General features: G+C 34.6%; 1 protein-coding gene across 3 annotated transcripts in view; it reads right to left on the bottom strand.

Annotated features, from left to right (window-relative positions):
- LOC115877563 (multidrug resistance-associated protein 4-like) overlaps positions 1–20,952 on the bottom strand; it is an 80,009-nt gene that overhangs the window by 19,385 nt on the left and 39,672 nt on the right. For all 3 annotated transcript variants that reach the window (XM_030893803.1, XM_030893804.1, XM_030893805.1), the window contains exons 2-4: positions 15,997–16,208; positions 8,773–8,988; positions 1,045–1,475 (exon numbers count right to left, since the gene is read on the bottom strand). In XM_030893803.1, coding sequence (XP_030749663.1) covers positions 1,045–1,475; positions 8,773–8,988; positions 15,997–16,073 — 724 coding nt within the window. In that variant the 5' untranslated portion in view covers positions 16,074–16,208. The remainder of the gene's footprint in view (positions 1–1,044; positions 1,476–8,772; positions 8,989–15,996; positions 16,209–20,952) is intronic.

A 20,952-nucleotide genomic window follows, 5' to 3' on the forward strand; every position in this document is an offset into this window, starting at 1 on the left:
GACGAATCTCTCCACGAGAGATGGCACATGTTTTGTGAAACACCTGGTATATTTGAAGCGCCAGTTAAACCATTATTATGTTAACTAATACATTTAAATAAGCATTACCAACTTATAATAGTATTCAGATATTTAACCACTTATTAACAAAACTTCAAATTACTTATTTACTAATACTTTTCTAGATGTTTTTTTTTCTTAACCGAGGCCACTTCAATCTTCTGTAAAGATTATTTAACATTTTTTTAGATTATAATTTTATAGGTACGTGTTTATTTATATTTTAGCACTAATAGCGGTTCTTTCAAGATATACAATGGAATATTTTAAATATTCTTTTAATAGTTAAATATCAATAATAACGGAAGATGTGGTAAGCATTAAGACACCAAGGATAATAATCGCCCGAGGTTAATAACGTATACAGGGTAGTGATAACTTCGATGCAGGCTCTTCGTATTTCGGAAATTCAAAAGATACACCATCTGTATAATGAAGGCAAGTTCCATTATTGATATATCTTCTTCTTAGAGTAACTCTATATATAGAGCGATTCTAGAGTGACTCTATATATAAAGCGTCGGCTACCTCTCGCATGTACTTGTGATGTGAATCGTGAAGGAAAAGAGCTTCCTTCAGGATATATCAATCGAGAAAAGGTTCCAGGAAATTTGAAGTCCTTCCATGCTTGCGGACTAATATTGGATATTAGAGACACTCCAGAAATAACCAACAAAAAAATTAGTGGCTTTAAAGCTTCATTCAGAACCCCGCAATTAGTGGAATAAATTAGTGGTTTCAATTAGCGTAGAAGTTCCTTTAATTTCAATATAAGAATTCAGAACGTCAAAATTAGTGGTAAGCATTTTCAATTAGTAGAAAAAGTTATGAAACTTTTTATTTTTTTTTATAGTATTTGCACTTTTGCACTTTTTTAAGTAATTTATTTCAAACTCTGGAGAAAGGGAGCGCTACTATCAAGTTTCTACCCCGGTTCAAAAAAATTGTAGACCTGAGGCTGGTATTTTGTTTAGGATAACTCACCTTGAATGACTAATCCTGTACACAATATACTCATCGCAATCGTCGAAGGCAGCCCCATTCGAGCGTACAACAGATAAAATATCGTCACGGTCTGAATACTCCCCACGATCATATCGCTCAAAGTCCATATGTTACCCACGACATTTCTAATATCTTTGGTCAATATCGTCACGATATTACCCATGCTGGTCTCAGATATTTCACCGGCTCGTAGTTTCAAAACTTTTCGATAAATCAGCGAGGTGAGGGAGGCTTTGATTTGGAGTTCGAGCTTGCACTCGAACATGAAGTAGTTGTGTGCCCAAAAGCAGTGGAATATAGACAGGAACACTACTACGGTAGCGTACATAGTCGCGTCTGACCTGGTGATGCCGTTCTGATTTTTTTGGAAGTAGGATATGAATTTGCTGAGGACGTATGGATGCACAATGCTGAAAGAAAAAATAGGCAAGATTCAAAAAAGTAATAATAATAAAACATAAACGGTTTTCGGCATATTTTATCTACACTCAGATACAAAAAAAACGCAACGCAAATTTTTAGTCATATTTAAAGTGTTACATTTTTGTTACTTTTAGCCCTATTTTCATGAATTTGTTAACAGGCTGCATATAATTATATCAACTTTAATTCGTAAACTCAGTTTTTATAAATTTTAGTACATATTTGGCATATTATACAGGGTTAATTGAGGGGTTGTTTTTTACCCTAACTTTATAACACCTTGTGTAATAATTTCGTGTGTAGATTTTCCTAAAATATAATTTTACGGTCAGAACCATATCTCCTGAGTATTTTATTTTTTGAATCATGTCAATACATGCTTTGGTTAATTTTTAAGAGCGAAATGAACTTGTCATCACCAATTTGCAATTTTTTCTATTATCAATTCTTTTTAAAGTTATTTTTCAAATAGAAGAAGCCGGATTTGCTGATTATTGTGAACTATATACTACTATGAACTGCCCATCATGTTCGACGTTTGGGAAATGCTTGTGATCGCGATGCGGTACCAGCTTAATTAAATGAACTTCGCTTGGTTCTTAAAGAAGAATGAGAAAGCATAACGCAATATGATATATGCAGCCTCAATGACAGTATGAACTAGGGTTGCCACCTGTCCTTTTGTGAAAAGGACAGTCCTTTTTTGGAGCAAATTGCCCTTGTGACTTTTTTTGGCCTAAAAAATCCTTTTTTTATTTACGTATTTTCCCTGAGAAAATTAACTAAAGCAACCAGCAATATTCTTTTCATCCAAATTTAATTAGACATATAAATAAATGTTTTTTTTTTGAAACGTCACAAAAATTGTCAATACTTGATTGCAATATAAAAAAGTCATTTTTCTATCTCTCACAATCTAAGCACAAAAGTACGCAAATATATTCATGATATATTATTAAAGTGACATAAAATGTCAAATTCAACTAGTGTTACCATAATTTCTCGATATACAGGGTGCTACAAAATCGAGGTACGAGCATTGGTATCTCGGTAACCGTAATAGATACGAACAAGGTCAAATTAACTCCGCCTGGGGCAGTTGTGGGTGGATTGAGTAGCTCACAGTTGTCACTGCCGGTCCCAAGCCCGGATAAAGGAGGAGGGTTCTTAGGTAAGGCTAGCAACATGCCTAAGGTAAAACACTCACACGCTCAAAGCACCGGTAATACAGCCTCGGAACCAGGATTGATTTCACAGATAACGACCCACGCGCGAAAAAGGACAAGGAACAAACTTTATATGAAGAAGCAACAAATAAGAATTGCATGCTGGAATATAAAAACACTTTATTCGAAAGACCATGAACTAATTCCCGAACTCAACATACATAAAATAGACATATGTGCACTTTCCGAAACAAAAAAGAAAGGTAAAGGAACAACAAAACTAAATAACTACATTTTAATATACTCAGGCATGCCAAAAGACCAAAGAGCAACATCAGGCGTTGGAGTAGCTATAAATGATAAATATGAACAGAATATAGAAAGCATAGAATACATGTGCGACAGAATCCTGAGAGTAAAGATTATTATTATTATGATTCACATTATATCAGTGTACGCACCCGACATTAATAAACCTGAAAAAATGTCAATGGACTTATACGAAAATCTACAGTCAGTGATAGACAAAATACCAAGACATGAAAAGATAATTCTGTTAGGGGATTTAAACGCAAGAATTCGAAACGAGGTAGTGGATGGAATAAAACAAAAATATAACGAGAATATAACTAATAGAAATGGCGAAATTTTGACCGAATTCTGTGGACAGAACGAACTGAGAATAAACAACACATATTTTCCCCATAAAGAACAACACAAATACACCTTCTATAATAATAGAAACAATAAATCAATAATCGATTATATAATCACCAATCGAAATTTCTTACCTCAACAAATAATAGACATAAGAGTCTTATCCTCAGCCAACATTGGAACAGATCACAAACTTGTGCTAGGAAAGATACGAATAGGTGCGTCGCTATCCAAAAAAAGAACATCAATAAAAACTGAAAAATTCAATATAGAATCCCTCAACCACGAAAGCACTAAACAACTTTATTCAAACAGATGCCAAACACATGTCACTCTTAACCCCATAGCACAGTTTGATACTCCTAACACAGCTTGGAACAAACTGAAAGAAAACATCTGCAAAGGTGCTAAAGAAGCTTTAGGAACACGTACTGTATCACACAATAGAAGACCGAACATTAAACCTTGGTTTACATTAGAAGTCAAGAACATTACAAGGGAAAAGAAGGAAAAATACTTACAATACAAGAAATCTCCAACACCGGAGAACCGAAATATCTATCCGAAATAAGGAACAGGACTAATAATAGAGTACGAGAAATTAAAGAAGAATATTGGCAGCGATTTAGTAGCGAAATGGAGGCGGATATGTACGGAGCACAAAAACGTATTTGGAAGATGTTGAGGGGTTTGAAACGAGAAACAAATGAAACAATACAACTAAGAACAATTGCAGAAGATACGTGGGAAAAATATTTCAGAGACTTATACGCAGAAACAGATGAACCAATGGAAGCACAAGAGACAAGCCAAAGAGATAATACAGAAGATCATGCGCAAATCACTTACAAGCAAGTAGAAGAGACAATAAGGAAACTTAAAAATAGAAAATCTCCTAATCAAGATAAAATACCAAACGAGCTAATAAAAAACGCAGGCACGGCTATCATAGAGGAATACACAAAACTGTTTAACATTATATTACAACATAAGAAAATACCAGAAGAATGGAAACAAAGTATAACAATACCCATTTTTAAAAAGGGAGATAAAACAGACCCAGCAAACTATAGAGGAATAACATTACTGAGCACCTCGCTAAAACTTCTGACTAAGATCATTGCGGACAAAATCTCCTCAATAGTGCCAATAAGCGAGGAACAACAAGGATTCCGAAGAAACCGATCAACTACTATGCACTATTCATACTCAGGCAACTAGTTGAAAAATCCTTAGAATATAACTCTCCAGCCTATCTATGTTTTATAGATTTAACAAAGGCCTTTGATAGAGTCCAACTAAAAGACATCATCACCATCTTGGAAAGCAGTAATGTCTCGAAAGAACTCACCGAACTTACCAAGGACTTAAACACAAACACAACAACCCAAATAAGAACAAACTTTACCTTAACGCAGCATCTTCGAACTACAACTGGTATTTGCCAAGGCGACAGTCTCAGCCCTCTGCTATTCAACACAATCATGGATCAAGTAATAAAAACCGTCAAGAATCCTGGATTAGGATATCGAATGGGAATGCATAAAGTAAACATATTATGCTATGCCGATGACGCAGTACTTATTGCAGAGTCAGAGGATGACCTCCAAAGAATGCTACAAGCTTTTAACAGACAGGCAGAAAAACTTAACATGCAAATTTCCACAGATAAGACCAAATGCATGACCATTACAAAGGAGCCTCTACGGTGCAAATTGGTAATAAAAAACAAAACTATTGATCAGATAATGTCATTCGAACACCTCGGATGCAAAATTACAAGCTCAGGATTCCTGGAAGAAGATGTAAGGAAACAAGCCAGTAAAGCTGCCGCAATATCAGGACATCTTAAATATCCCATATGGAAAAACAAACATTTGAGTACAGAATGTAAGTCAAGAATATACAAAACCTGCATACGACCATTGATGACATATGGTGCGGAAACCAGAGCTGAAACATCAGTAACAAAGAGAATCCTACGAACTACTGAAATGAAGACCTTAAGAATGATAACTGGATACACATTGAGGGACAGACAGAGAAATGTAGACATAAGAGAAAAGTGCCAAACAAACGACGTTGTCAGATGGATAAGGCAGAGAAGAAGAGAATGGAACCAGCATGTCAATAGAATGGGCCCCGATAGAATGGCCATAATAATTCGCAACAACGTACCCCATGGCAGAAGACCTACTGGACGACCACCTAAACGTTGGCAAGACAGTTGGCAGTCAACCTCGCAAGAGTTGCTTAGACGAGGAGGAAACCGGAACTAAACAGGCGATACGCCTTCTAAAAGAAGAAGAAGAAGAAGAAGGTCAAATTGGGGCAAAATTGCGCTTTGGGATGTTCACCAAGATGCCATCAAAAAAGTTTTAAATTTTCCTGTCGTTACTTTTTAGAAAATCAAAAAACTAATTGCACATTCTCACAGCCACTTTATTATGGCTATTTGACAGTATTTTTAGATTTTTAAATTAGCGGATAATTCGGGAGATACAGGGGCTGACTTAATTTTTTTTAAATACGGACCTGCATTTTTTATTTCAGTTTTTGAAAGAACTCGATCTCCTGAGTACAATGATATGCCACACTTTATACTTTTTTTTTGTTTCGGCCATTTGAAGACAATTTATTTAAACTAATTTCAAGTCCGGCACTGTTTTTTTTTAATGTTTAATCTATTCATCGTTACAATATTGATAAGCCTTCAAACTTAACAATGACGTGGGGTAAAACATTGAATACGGAAAATCAAATGCAATAAAAAATAATATAAAATAAATAACACCGTATGATCGAAAAAAAACGGCGTCAGCGATGGCTATGAAATGAAAATAGCTGTCATTTTATACGTAAATTTGTATGGGAAATATCATCGATCGTCATTTATCAGCCAACTGGACGCCGTTTTTTCGAACAGACGGTATAAATTAATAATATAATAAAAATAATCATATAATTTCCCCGGAAGATGGATTGGAAATGGCGAAGCTTTATAATGTTGTCGAAGCTGTCGCCAAGGGGCGGAGGGCATTACTTGACGTCATTAATTTGTAAAAGTGAAATCAATATTTTTCAACATTTACAATAAAGAGTACTAAATGCATTCGGAAGTATAAGCAGATATGTTCAAAAATTTATAAATAAAATTGAACGAATAATAAATTTGTGCAATAGGAAGGAGGGTGGTAACCTTTTCGAACATGGCAGAGCATTAGAAACTAGTTTGTAGAAGTTATTTATTTATAATAACTACGATTAATATTATGCATATTATTAGATCGTACAATGAGATTTCAAATTTACAATAAAAAAAGTTAAAAATAATATCTTTAAATTGCTGACCTGGATATTACTTATTTGAATCTTTCAATTGGCTAGATTTTTCTTATTCAATGTTAATTAACGCTGATCAATATTCTTGCGATGAATATAATCAGATTTAATAATTTAAAAAACCAGAGTCGGACTTGAAATTATTTTAAGTAATAATTAAATAGTTTTGTTGTTGTTCAGGTACCCAAAACAAAAAAAAGTATAAAGTGTGCATATCATTATACTCAGGAGACCGAGTTCTTTCAAAAACTGAAATAAAAAATGCAGGTCCGTATTTAAAAAAATTAAGTTAGCCTCTGTATCTCACACATTATCAGCTAATTTAAAAATTTAAAAATACTGACAGATAGCTGCAATAAAGTGGCTATGAGAATGTGCAATTAGTTTTTTGGTTTCCTGAAAAGTAACGACAGGAAAAAATAAAACTGATTTTGAAAAAAATCAGTTTTTTCAAAGGTTTTCAAATCAGTTTTTTCAAAAAATAAAACTGATTTTGAAAAAAATCAGTTTTTTCCAAAAAACTCAGCAATCCTTGAAATTTTTAAAACTTTTTTGATGGCATCTTGGTGAACATCCCAAGGCGGCAACTTTGCCCCAATTTAACCATCTTCGTATCTATTACGGTTTCCAAGAATCAATGCTCGTACCTCGAATTTGTAGCACCCTGTATAATTACTTCCAGGATATTACTTTTAAATATCTTTATATTATTTGGGCAACGTTGGAAATTGATTAAAAAATTATTTGTGAATATCTGAAAAAAATAGTATGTTCTATTCGGAGTAAAAATTACTTTTTGTGGTTCGCCTATAATGTCAAGCGTACAGCCTCGCCACAAAAAGTTTATTTTTTAATCCTAATAAAACAGTCTGCTATTATTTAGAATCGGCAACATTATTTAGAACTAGCCGTTTAATCTGAAATTATCGTTTAGACACCGAATATTAACAGTTTTATTTTTAACCATTTTGATCTTAAAAAGAGCTTTTCAAAAGTTTAAAGTAGCAATTTTAATTAACCGTTACCAATCAGCAGGTTACACCCTAACAGTTGTTTTTTCGAAACTCATCAAGCTTCTGACAATGCCAGTCGAGCACTAATGCGATTCCAAATTAATTCAGTTCATACCAAATCAGAATTCAGTTCTGCTGAATGACACTCAACAGCGGCTTGAGGAAATAATGTTTTTTCAAATTCTCAAATTTTAACGAAATGAAATAATACAAAATATACGATGGGGGTTTTTTTGTGGCATTGTATTTAGTATCATCGTTGATTGAAAGAATTAGGAAGATACGCAACATAATGAACGAATCCCTGACAAGGCTGATTTGATTTCTCCTTACGTCTTAAGTGTTGTACGGTGGAGACACCAATTCTTTCGCGGCCAACGCATAAAACACTTATTTTCTCTAATTCGGCCAGCGAAGGCATATCCAAGACGGTGTGGAACTGAGAGCGACAGTGTTGCCATATTAAAATGTGTAGGTAATATCTGTAATCCGTTTGACGAAAATATCTTTGGATGAAAAATCCACGTTTATGTATTGAAAATTTATTGGTGTTAAACATAGAATAAACAACAAAAATAAAAATTCTATTATAGGTATACAGTACCTATAATAGAATTTTTATTGTCGTAGGATCGAAAAAAGTCGTTTAGTTGGCTTGGAAATGACGATTATTGACATTTATCATAATATTTTACATAGGAGATAATAGCCATCTTCATTTCCATGCCAACTCTGACACCGTTCTTTGTTTAATCAAATAATATTATATTAAATTGTTTAATGATATAAAATCCGTATTATTAATGTACTGTACCTAATCTGTAAATATACGGATTTGTCAGTAGTTCTGACAACACCGTCTCCGGTAACCACTCACTCTGTCGACTGAAAGCAGAACTACGGTACAGTATTCTTAATCTGCTGCGCTGTAAACGACTATCAGCGCGCAGCGGCACAGAGCTAAACTAAATCTCGGAATTCTCGGACAGGCTGACGGTAACGCCAGCTACATCTCGGACAGATTTTGTTCAACGAAATCGCTCATAAAGTTGCGCATCTTGTTATTTCTTCAATCCACGGTATCATCTTGGTTATTAGTCACTTACCTATTAAATAATGTCCATGCGAGATGTGCCCCCGTCAAAATGCAATATCGAAAGCCAAATCTTGCCCAAAGCAGCTTTATCAACATTTTGTTCTGTTTCCACTCTTGTTCGGTTTGGTCGCCGCATATCTTCGAATCGCAGTCGTCCGGGATAGCATAAATGTCTTTTTCTTGAAGATTTCCCTTAATTCCTCTCTTAAAAAGGCCGAAGGTATACCTACAAACAAAAATAGTTTCCAATTAGTACTTAATGGTTGTCGTATTTTAAAGTCTACCATTTTTTAGTATTTTAAATTCTATCTAATCAATCTAGAGTGCCATGGGTGTGCTAAAAACACTAATTTTTAATCAAGGAGCCTTGGAAAAATAGATTTGATCGTCTAGGGAAAGAGAGTTTTATTAGCATATTTGAAAAAAAGTATTTTTTACGAATAATTTGGTACCACACACTTGGTATTTCGAGTCAAATTGTCGTTATGAACCGCCTGTTACAATTTCAAATAAACCATATGCAAAAATGTCCAAAGTTGACATATGATATGTCATTCTATTCAGAATGTCATTTTCTACCGAATAAAGTAAAAAACGAGGCAAAAAAATACCGATGGTGCAATTTAAAAATCAAAAGTTGTAGTCATTTCCGGTGAAACAGGAAGTGTATATTAGTGTAAATTATTCGTAATAAATGCTTTTTCCAAATATGCTAATGAACCACCCTTGTTCCATTTGAAAAAATTGAGATACCATTAAAAATACGATTTGGGCATCTTTTAACTGGCCAGAATGTAATTTTCAGAATGTAATTTTCTATCGAATAAAGTTAAAAAATACCATATAAAAATCAAAAGTTGGAGTCATTTCCGGTGAAACAGGAAGTGACCAAAAACAATTGCATTTATCAATCAATCCTAATTTATGTCATCTACCAACATACCAAATCTCGGTTTTTTTATCTGAAAAAATAAAAAAGTTATAGGGGTGAGCCACTTTCGAGACACACCCGGTATATTATAAAAATCATAGATTAGATTAGATTCTTAGAGGTGGCTTTCGGCCTGATTCACTGCGACCTTCTCAGATCTATTGTGGTCCTCTTCTGATCCTTAGATTACATTCTCCAGTCCTATCCTTTTCACAAAGTTTAGCAACTTGGAGACTGAACCCTCCATGTAGCTCGTTGGCAATGGCCTATCATTGCCTATTACCGGGAACCGCACATTTGCCAGGCTGTCACACCGACATAAAATGTGTTCTGACGTTTCTTCTTCAGATTGGCAGAACCTACACATAGCTTCGTCTGTCAATCCCATCAGCTTTAGATGCCTATTTAGCTTACAATGCCCTGTTAGTAGACCTACTACAGCTTTGACGGTCTTTCTGTCCTTGCTTATTAAGTCTACCGTGAATTTTGGCGAATGTTCTACAATGAACCTTTTCGCCTGTCTCTGCCCTGGCGAGTTTCTCCACCATTCTAGAGATTTGTTGGCCACCCATCGTTTCGTGGCCATTCTCGTGACCGCCTTTGCAACGCCGCAGAAGGGTTCTGGGCCTATGAATGGCATTGATGAGCCTTGCTTGGCCCTTTCATCTGCCTTTTCGTTACCCTTGTAACCCTCGTGCCCTGGCACCCAGGCCAACGTAACAGTGCTACGTTCGCCCAAAGTATTCAGAGCACGCACACAGTCCCACACTAGTCTAGAATTGACCTCCGCGGAGCCGAGTGCCTTTAGCGCCGCTTGGCTGTCTGTGAAGATGGCCACTGAACGGTTTGTTCTTTGTTGCCTTATTATTTCTTCTACACAATAGTGGATTGCCGTTATTTCTGCCTCGAAAATTGTGACATCCTTAGATAGGCTTACGTGGAAGGATCTCCCTTGTTTCGGCCCTACTATCCCAGCTCCTACGCCTTCTGACGTTTTTGAGCCGTCTGTATACCAGGTTGCCTCAGCTTGAATGGGTACACCTTTACTCCAGTCTTCCCTTCCTGGTATGGTTATATTAAATTTGTTGTTGAAGCTATACCTAGTAGCTGTTGCATCAATTGGTAATCCCAATACTTTGTCTGCTTTTAGCTCTTCGATTAGCTTCTGGTTAGCAGCACTATGCGTTTGGCTTATGTGCTCCTGACCGTGATTTAACCTGTGCATGACAGATCTGGCTTCGCCTTGTATGAAAATATGTAGTGGTGTTAAGTTCAACAAGACTTCCATCGCATTTGTAGGAGTGGTTTGGTTGGTAAAAATCATAAATATTGTGTTAATTAAGATTAAAAAATAGCATAATTTTATTACAATACTTCATCAAATTCTCAATATATTTAAACTATTTTATTTTTATATAGAGTTTTCATAGAACACAAGCTTTAAAAATATTTATTTTAGGTACAAATTTCTTTTTAGATACAAATCTGAATCTTTTCTTCTTAGTCTGCCATTAGGTATGACGGATTCAGTTCTGCCATATTGAGAAACGTTACGTGATCAGAACTATAGGAACACTACAAAGTATAGCTTTAGTAGTATTGTTATTAAATCCATGACAAAAGAAAATTATAGCCAGGCAAGAGCAACATAATTTAATAGAACAAAAAATATTTTTTTTAAGTCAATTCTTATATCCACGAGTGTAAATCATTGCTGATATTATAGTTGAATTAACATTTTTAAGTGTAGATGCATTTGAATGGGTTTTTATTTAATTTATAAATAAAACGTTGGACAAATTGCAAAAGCAACACCGTAGCAAAGCAAATTACTTTAAATTACATCAATTTCTGTCATTCACAACATAATTTAACTATGTTTTTAAAAATAATATATTTAACTATACATATAACAGCATTTTTAATTTACATTTTACGGAAAGCCTCTCTACAAATCAAGTAATTTGAGAATCCAATTCTGAGGTCCATTTCTTCCAATCTATCAATTTCGGGACATTATATCTGCTATCTATATATTATCTGCGGTCTGCCAGTTTGAAAATCGTACCTCTCGTTTTTCATGCAGTACATGACGTCAATTTTTCTACATTTTTACATGGTATCGCTCAGTGAAAGCTTATTTTATAAGAAAAAATTTGGCGCCGGGAGGCACGTATAGCCGCCCATTCTAAAATATGTTAATAAAAAGTTGGTAGGCAGTTCTTTTAGTTTCAATCGCAGTTTTTTATCTCAAAAACTGCGACTTTGACTGATTTTGATGTTATTACAAATTTTGTTGCAAATATTATTCCTAATCTTAAATTGAAAACTGCGTTTCGCTAGCTACTGTAATTTTGGAGTTACGATTTTTTTAAATGTTTAATACCCTCCCATACCCCCCTTGCCAACCCCCCCACCCCCCAAAAAAAATAATGACCAGATTCTCGGGTGCCACAGTATTTTTGTGCCAAATTTGGTTAAAATCGGTTTAGCGGTTTTTGAGTTATCGTGTAACAGACAAACAGACAGGCAGACAGACACCAGATAGACATATTTTGTATTTAGGTCATTTATGATCCAAATAACTCATTTTGAGTGAAATTAAAAAAACCTTTTTTTGCCGATCTTAATAACCATACCAACAGGTATGGTAGGCTAAAAAGTCTTGAATTAAGATTCGATTTACTTGTCGATAATTTTGTAGGTGATCGGTTTAGTTTTAGTTGGCTTTCTATCCTCAAATTAAAAAAAAGATGTGTGTGCACTACGTGCGCATATTTAAAGTAAAACTTCTTATTACTTCCGTCTGTCTGTCTGTCCGTCTGCCCGTCTGTCCACCTGAAGACTCCATTTGGGTACCTTTATCCACGTGCCGAGTTTAGTTCCAATAAATATATTCCAATAATAGTATAAAGTATGGTCCTAAAGTTTTGGGAAAATTTTCATCTGATTTGGTTAAGTAATAAAATGCATTTAATGAAGTAGTCATAGTAATGAAATGTCATCATTCATGTCACTTCAATAAACAAAGCAAAAGATTTTGGGTTCTGCTTCTTAAAATGTCTTATAAAACTGATCTTCATCGAGGAGTTTATAATCTTGTTGGGCGAATGGCGAAACGAGATATTGTCGTCATTTATCGGGATCAAAACATTAGCAAATCGACAATTTATCGCACAATCAAAGAATGTGAAGAAGGTGTACATTTGCCTAAATCCTGTCGGCCGCGGGTTTTGAACCAAATAAGAGAAGAAAGACTAATTGAAGCAGCAAAACACAAAATTGGGATCTCACAGCGAAAACTGGCCAGGAGATTTAATATTGAAAAGACTACGGTGTTTAGAATCCTATCAAGTAACAATATTGTCTTCTAAAAAGGAGGAAAGCTCCAAAATATACAGAGGCCCAGCTAGAGAGAATTCCGAGATGTTGCCGCGCGCTGAGGAGAGTGCGTTTCGTCAACAAGTTGATCGTGATGGACGATGAGAAATATTTTACATTGTCCAACTCTGAGATGAAGGGCAATGATGGGTTCTACACGGACAATTATGAGAATGTCCCTGATGATGTGAGATTAAAAAGTAAGAAAAAGTTTGAGGATAAAATTTTGGTATGGTGTGACATTTCTGAGGCTGGCTTCACATCCTTACATTGTCGCCGAAGTTGTCCAAAGGATGATGCAACGCGTCAGGGGAATTCTTAGGCAAATCGAAAATAACGGTCCCTTGTCCACTGTTTGAATTTTATTTTATAATTAGGATAGTAAACATAGGTTGTTTAAAAATATGATAAAAATATAAAACTATTTTTGTAAGAGTTGTCAGTTTCTGAATTTTTTTCCCAAAACTTTAGGACCATACGTTAGTATAACATTTTTTAATTTCTTTCAGAGATATAATACTTCTTCTTTCTTTCTGGTATGAGGGCTGCTAGATATAACTTTTTTATTCTTTCAGATAAAAAAAACAAGATTTGGTATGTAGGTACATTCATTTATTCCTTCTGCCATTACCGCTGACGAGTATTTGACACGCATCAGAAGATGTTTACGCAAGGCGTTTTCTTTCATGAGCTTTTCTGTGACTGAAAAGCCCGATACGTGATGTTACCTCTCGTCCACACTCCGGACATTCGAAAATCTCATTACTTTGTTGCCTCTTTACTTTTTACTTCTGCGTCTTCCCACTGATTCAGCATGCTTATCCCCTTTTAAGTTTTCATGGAAAATATCTTTGTTTTGAGTTGTCCACCCGGTTTCCTCTTACCGTCTACAAACTCACCGTAAAGAAAACATTTCGGTAGGCGGTTTTCTTGCATCCTGCATACGTGACCAGCCCTCTTAAGAGGGATTTAGTAATCGTGATTTCAGCACTCTTGCAGCTAGATTTTTTAATGACCGATACGTTTGAGACATGGTGATACCATTTGATTCTTGACAGTTGTCTATAAGGTGTCTGTTACAACTTGTTTAATACGCTCATATGCCGGCGGTACGGCATCCAGCGCTTCCATATAACATAGTGGGGATTATTATTGCTCGGTACACTGCAAGTTTCGTTTTTGTGCTCAAGTCATGATTGTAGAAAACCCTGTCTTTTAATTTCCAGAATACTCTTGAGGCGCTGCTAATTCTGTGCTGAATTTCAGAGTCGATATTGGCCTTTTCCGAAATCTAACTGCCGAGGTAATTGTATTACGTTACATATCACAATAGTCTATGGCAGAAATTAGGGTTAATTGACGTATTAAATTATTTGCGTTCGCTTCCTGTATCACAGGAAGTGACTACTGAATAGTTCTCTCGATATTTGTTACTTTCTTCGATGGAAAATGATATTCTGAATAAAATGACATCTCATACGTCGACTACAGAATACTGGACAAATGAAATGAATGATGACTATGAAATATGTCTTAAAAAATAAAGTTATGGTTAAAAATATGATTTGAGCATCTTTTAACTGGCGAGGAAATGCCATGAAAAATTCCTCACACGATCAAATCTATTTTTCCAAGCTTCGTTGATTAAAAATTAGTGGTTTTATCACAGCTATGGCACTCTGGAGAGAAATTTAATATACAATTTTTTAATTTCAACCACCAATTATTGTACTAACCATAGATAAATAAAACAAGTTTAGATTGGAAAGTGTTCGTAAAGACAATGTAAATCCTAGATCATATATATTTACGTGGATAAATCAACGCCATAAGTTTAGCATTAAAAAATATGTCTCCAGCATCACGACAAGCCATTTTCAAATCTTCTTTATTGCACAGGATGTAAATACCGTATGATCGAAAAATAACGGCGTCCAGTTGGCTTGGAAATGACGATCGATGACATTTCCCATATAAATTTATATATAAAATGACAGCGATCTTCATTTGATAGCCATCGCTGACGCTGTTTTTATTCGATCATACGATATTTGGCGCTATTCTTGCAACGGTCGCGACCCAAAGCTTTTGATAATTTCGGAGCGGTTCGGCTTTTTCCGGAACGATGTCGCCAAATATATTATTTATTCAAATTTATTATTATTTTCTTTTAATTTTATAAATAGAACATAGTGGATTGCATATAAAAACCTTTATTTTATATAAGGACATGAAATACCTATGGAACATTGGAAACCGACGGTATGCCACGATCGATGGTTTTTGCAGTTTGCTCATTATCAGGAGTTTGAGTAAATAAAATTTAAACTAAACTTACAAGATAATTAATTTTAAGCTTTAGCAATAATTACTTTGAAAATGGACGCTTTACACACCTTTCGGTGTTTTTTCAATGCGGGCGGTTTAAATTTTGAAAGACTTATAATTTTTGAAGATTCTGACTTTGACAAGAGAAAATTATTTCTGTTCATGTTTGCGGTTGCTTTTAGCAACCTATAGCAAGCGCTATAGCAGCACCAGATCCCGTACAACGTATATACGTCCCAAAACAATTAGTGTGGGTTTACATTTGTTTACATGGATCCGTAATGCGTCGTGCGTCATTAATTTTATGCAATTTTATTAGTTTATTTGAAAAATGACAGATCATACTTAAATATGATTGGAGTGACGGAACGACCGACGACGCATTACGGATGCATATAAACTCATCTTTAAAACGTTTTAGCGGGAAGGCGAGCATTCCAATCTTAATTTATTTCCTTTATCTATGGTACCAACTTATTTCTTTGTAAAATAAAATAAACTACTATAAATTAGAAAAGTAAATTAGAATTTTTCAATTGTCAAAATCAAAGCCCACTTGATCATAAACCTTTTTGACTGATATACGGTACTTACGCAAAGGTGAAAAAGGAAAATAAGTTGGCTCTTTCCCTGGGATTGCTTCGTCGTTCTTCACGGGCGCCGTTATCCATCTTTTCTTATTTTTTTGAATTGAATGAAATGAGTCGCAGAACCTTAATATATCAGCTTGGGTGATACTATGCCATCATCGGTATAAAGAAAATATACACATTGCAACCAATTACTTTCAGGAAATCATAGCCAACCTGTAATAAAAACAATTATTTCATTTACATTGTTAAGGCAGTCTATTGGCAAAGATCGATTATCATTAGATTTATTGATTATTGGTTATGTAATGATCGGTCGTGACACTATTGTTCTGAAGGAGCGACCGTGTGGATCTCTGTATAGCTATATTTAATGTTTTTTTTGTATGCAATTATAGAATACAGAGAAACTATAAAGTTATTGATATGTTCAAAATGGATTTAGTGAATGTACTTATTTAATTATAAAAAAACATCAATGAGAAATTTAATCACAGTTAATGTTCTATAAATAAATAGCGTGTACCCGCGTGTTTGTTCGCGTCGAATTAATCATTTGTAATGGTGATGATAAAGCAAGCAAGCATTTCCATTAACATATAAACTGGATAAAATTTTCTCACATTTATGTCAGCATGAAAAAAAACAATATAGCGATATTATTATATAACTTGGTAATATTTGAAGGGTAGTTTCATCTCGTTGGAATTTGACTTTCGAAAAATCCATTTGCCAAAAATAAGCTTTTTACGTCGAGCAGTTTAAGCAGAATCGTGGTTAATCAATTACCCAACTTTTTGGAATACCCTGTATGAGTTTTTAAAAAATTTCAAAATATGTAAAAAAACAAAATAAATTATGCGTGGCCAACCGTTTTCCCGAAAGACTAACAGTTTTTTAAATAATAAATATTGTAATATTTGAGGGGCGTTTTCACCCTCTTGGAATTTGAGATTGGAGAAACCCCTCCTTGTCGAACCTCTACACCCCACAGTCGATTCGTTTGCTAAAAATCAGCTTTAAACGACAAGCAGTTTAAGCAGAATCGTGATTACTCAATGGTCATATTTAATGAAACACCCTGTATAAATTTTTAAAAAATCTTAAAATATGTAAAACAACAAAATAAAATATACATGTTTAAGAGTTTTTTCTAAAAAACCCACCAGTTTTTTTAAAAAATATATTCTAATATTTGAGGGATGGTTTCACCCCCTTAGAATTCGAGTTTCGAAAAATCCCTTCTTATCGAACCTCTATACCCTAAAGTCAATCTGTTTTCCAAAAATCATTTTTTTACGTCGAGCGCTTTAAGCAGGATCGTAATTAATCAATGACCAGATTTTTCAAAACACCCTGTATACATTTTTAAAAAATCTTAAAATATGTAAAAAAACTAAATAAAATATACGTGTTTAAGCGTTTTTTCGGAAATTTGACCGTTTTTTAAATAAAAAATATTGTAATATTTGAGGGGTGATTTCACCCTCTTGGAACTGGAATTTCGAAAAATCTCTTCTTATCGAATCTCTACACCCTAGAATCAACCTGTATGCCAAAATTAAGCTTCTTACGTTGAGTGGTTTGAGCAGGATCGTGATTAATCAGTATGTCAGTCACTTAAGGATTTTATATATTAGTATAGATAAATTTTGGATAAATGGTATAGCATTCTTTGTTTGTATTTGTATTTTCTGTCTGTGCCTATATTTTTAATCTTTAATTATTACCGAGTTACAAATAAAACCACAAAAGACATAGGATATTTTTGCTGAACCATCAGACTATCTGACACCTAGGTTGGAACTTGGCAAGAACTTCCTAGTCAGTATTCCAACCAGAAAGGAGTGGGAGACTCCCAAACTACTGAAGGAATTTGATATTGCGCTATTTACTGACGGATCCAAGATGGATTCAGGTGTAGGTTCGGGGGTGTTCTCGAAGGGTCTTGACATCTCAAAGTCTTACTGACTTCCGGATAGATCAGGTGTTGTCCGGGCAGAGATACTTGCCATTTAGAAGGCCTGTGAATGGTTGAGCGAGGAGACACCTTATGGGCGGAAAACTGCAATAATCACTGACAGCCAAGCAGCCATGTACGCTCTGAACTCATCTACCATATCCTCCAAAATAGTAAAAAAAAACGTACGACAAGTTATCCTATATGGCAAGTACGTATGAGATAGCCTTGCTTTGGGTTCCAGACCACAGGAATATCGAAGGAAGCAAACGCGCTGATGAACTAGCAAGGCGAGGATCGTGCTGCTTTTACTCACCTCAATACCATAAAAAACACATTTACCACCATTTCTGTCTATGGCAAACAGTAGATGGAAAACTTTAAGCACCTGCAGAACAGCAAGGAGAACTTGGCCCAAATACGACCTTAAGAAATCGGAAAAGCACATAACTAGTCGCGTAAGGATATCGCCAGGCTTACGGCGGTATATACGGGATACTGACCAATTGGCGAATATGCGGCGAGAATGGGCATCCCTTTAAAAAAGTTGGCCAAAGCTGCAAGTACCCCAAGAAAGGGGAAACGGTTCTGCATTTCCTGTGCCTGTTTTCTCGGTGGTTACAGCTTTGTAAATCTTCAAAGATGTTGCCGGGAAGAGCATAACGGAAGTCACCCGTTACCTTAATGCCACCCAATGGTTATAAACAGTTAACAGTCAAAAGTTTTCCATAGGGATAGGCTTCCTAGGGATAGGGTTTCAGAATGAGTGGTATCAAAACGGCAATTCTGCTAATTGGAGTTCGACAAGCGATCGCACTGGCCACTTCAACCAACCAACCAACCCATATTATACGATCGAAAAAGAACAGCGTCAAAGATAGCTGGGGAATGACAATCGATGATAATTTTGGAGAGGGCAAGCCCTAGACGTCATTTAATAGCGCTTACTGCTAGTTTGACCTTATAAGGTCAACTAATAAGAAGGTTGGAATTTATTATAAATGTATTGTAGGTATTAGAATTTTGATATTGTATGCACTGATATTTTTTTTATTTATTTTTTAAATGTTATTACTTCTTTGAAATTACGAGCAAATTTTCCTAATATGAACTAATAATTACATTTTTATTGTTTCTTAAAAAAATTTGTCATAATATATACTATTAATAAGTTCTTTTTTTGTTTAAGTTTTAGTATATATGTTGGAGGCAGATGCCGAATTTCGGCCAATGTCCAAAATAATTAGACATATGGCGATTTGTTCATACTAAACTTGCCAGGGGGTTAATGTTTTTTTGGTATAATATAACAACAAAAGATTTGAAGATAGCATAGAAATTGAAACCAATGCAATCAAAACTCTTCCGCGTAACTTTGTGGATATAGGTAGGTATATTTAATTATAATCACCATATGTCTAATTTTCGGCATCTGCCTCTAACATATATACCATTTTATTTTTTCAAATTGTCTTGTAATTGGGATTATTTATTTATTTATTTTTATAGTGAATAAAAATAATAGAGTTGTAAAAATTACTGTTAAATGGTGTAGTTTAAAATTAGAGAAAAAAATATTTTTTCTACGACTAGCCTAGAAAATGCATTTTGACACACTGGAAACTCGATCTGAAATTGGTGTTTTGCAAACTATTGTGTGCTAAGGATTTAGCGCACGACATGTGTCATTTTGCACACGACACGTGCCAATTTTAACATTTTTAACCTCCAATGTTTAGCTGAAACGCCAAACGCAACGCAGCCGTCAGAAAAGTGTCATCATTACATCGCAAATTATATCACAAAACTGACAGGAACTGAGTGTGTCTGCTGCTAATTTGTAGTCGTAGAAAAAATAGCGTAAAAAACTCGTTCGAAAACTTCTTTGTACACTCGTGCGACTTGTGGTTCTTGCCTGCGGCTCGAGCCTACAAACTGTCGAACTCGTGTGCAAAACGTCGTTTTCAAAACTCGTTATTTAATATACTATTTTAGAAATTAATTTTTGTGTGTATCCTTTTTTTAATCTTCCTTTAATTAGTGTTAATTTGTTTCAAGTTTTATGTCATTTAGTAAATGAAATCTAGAGATTGATTTCATCAAAATTATCATTGATTGTGATTAGCTAGTTGTCTTTGACGCCAGTTTTTTTCCTGATCATATAGTATTTTATCACAATAGCAAAAATGTATTAAGGATTTTATTTAAATTAATAACGATGGCTATTTCTTTCTTACGTTCTTTTGATCTATTGAAGGTTCTGTGAACTAGTTGATTAATACAAATGTATTATTTGATTACTCAGTACTAATCCCTTTGGTACTTCATAGACATCATGTCTAGAACAATAAAATAAGTTGAATTGTTATGCATTGTGTGGACAAACTTTTTTCTTGTCAAGAATAATTTAGATTTTTTTTTAATCACTCATTGTTAATATTGTTGCAGATATTAAAATATTTCTTCGACTATAGTGGACAATGTTTCGTTTAAAAAAAAAGGTTATGTCGAAATTCCAGCGTCTTTGTTTTCTAATTTCACACTTATGGCGGTTTTGGATAGATGCATTATCCAAATATATACTATATAAATATAAAACTAAACATTCTCTGCTACACAATTTATATACGGGGTTACACTTTTTCAATAAAACTATTTAACAAATTTCGATAACAACAAATTGGTATATTTTTGAAATATGGCTGTTTAATACCGAGTGCGGCCTCAAAAGTGGCTCGCCCCTATAACTTTTTTATTTTTTTCAAATAAAAAAAACAAGATTTGGTATGTTCGTATATATGACATAAATTAGGATTGATTGACATATTCAATTCTTTTCGGCCTGGAATGGCATCCTCGGTATTTTTCTACTTTACTCGATAGAAAATGACAGTCTGAATGGAATGACATATCACATATCAACTTTTGACATTTTCGAATATGGTTTATTTGAAATTGCAACATGCGATTCTTAACGACAATTTGACTCGCAATACCAAG

The sequence above is a fragment of the Sitophilus oryzae genome, unplaced genomic scaffold (assembly GCF_002938485.1).
Source record: "Sitophilus oryzae breed Bouriz unplaced genomic scaffold, Soryzae_2.0 scaffold_1494_pilon_pilon, whole genome shotgun sequence".
Classification (NCBI taxonomy): domain Eukaryota; kingdom Metazoa; phylum Arthropoda; class Insecta; order Coleoptera; family Curculionidae; genus Sitophilus; species Sitophilus oryzae.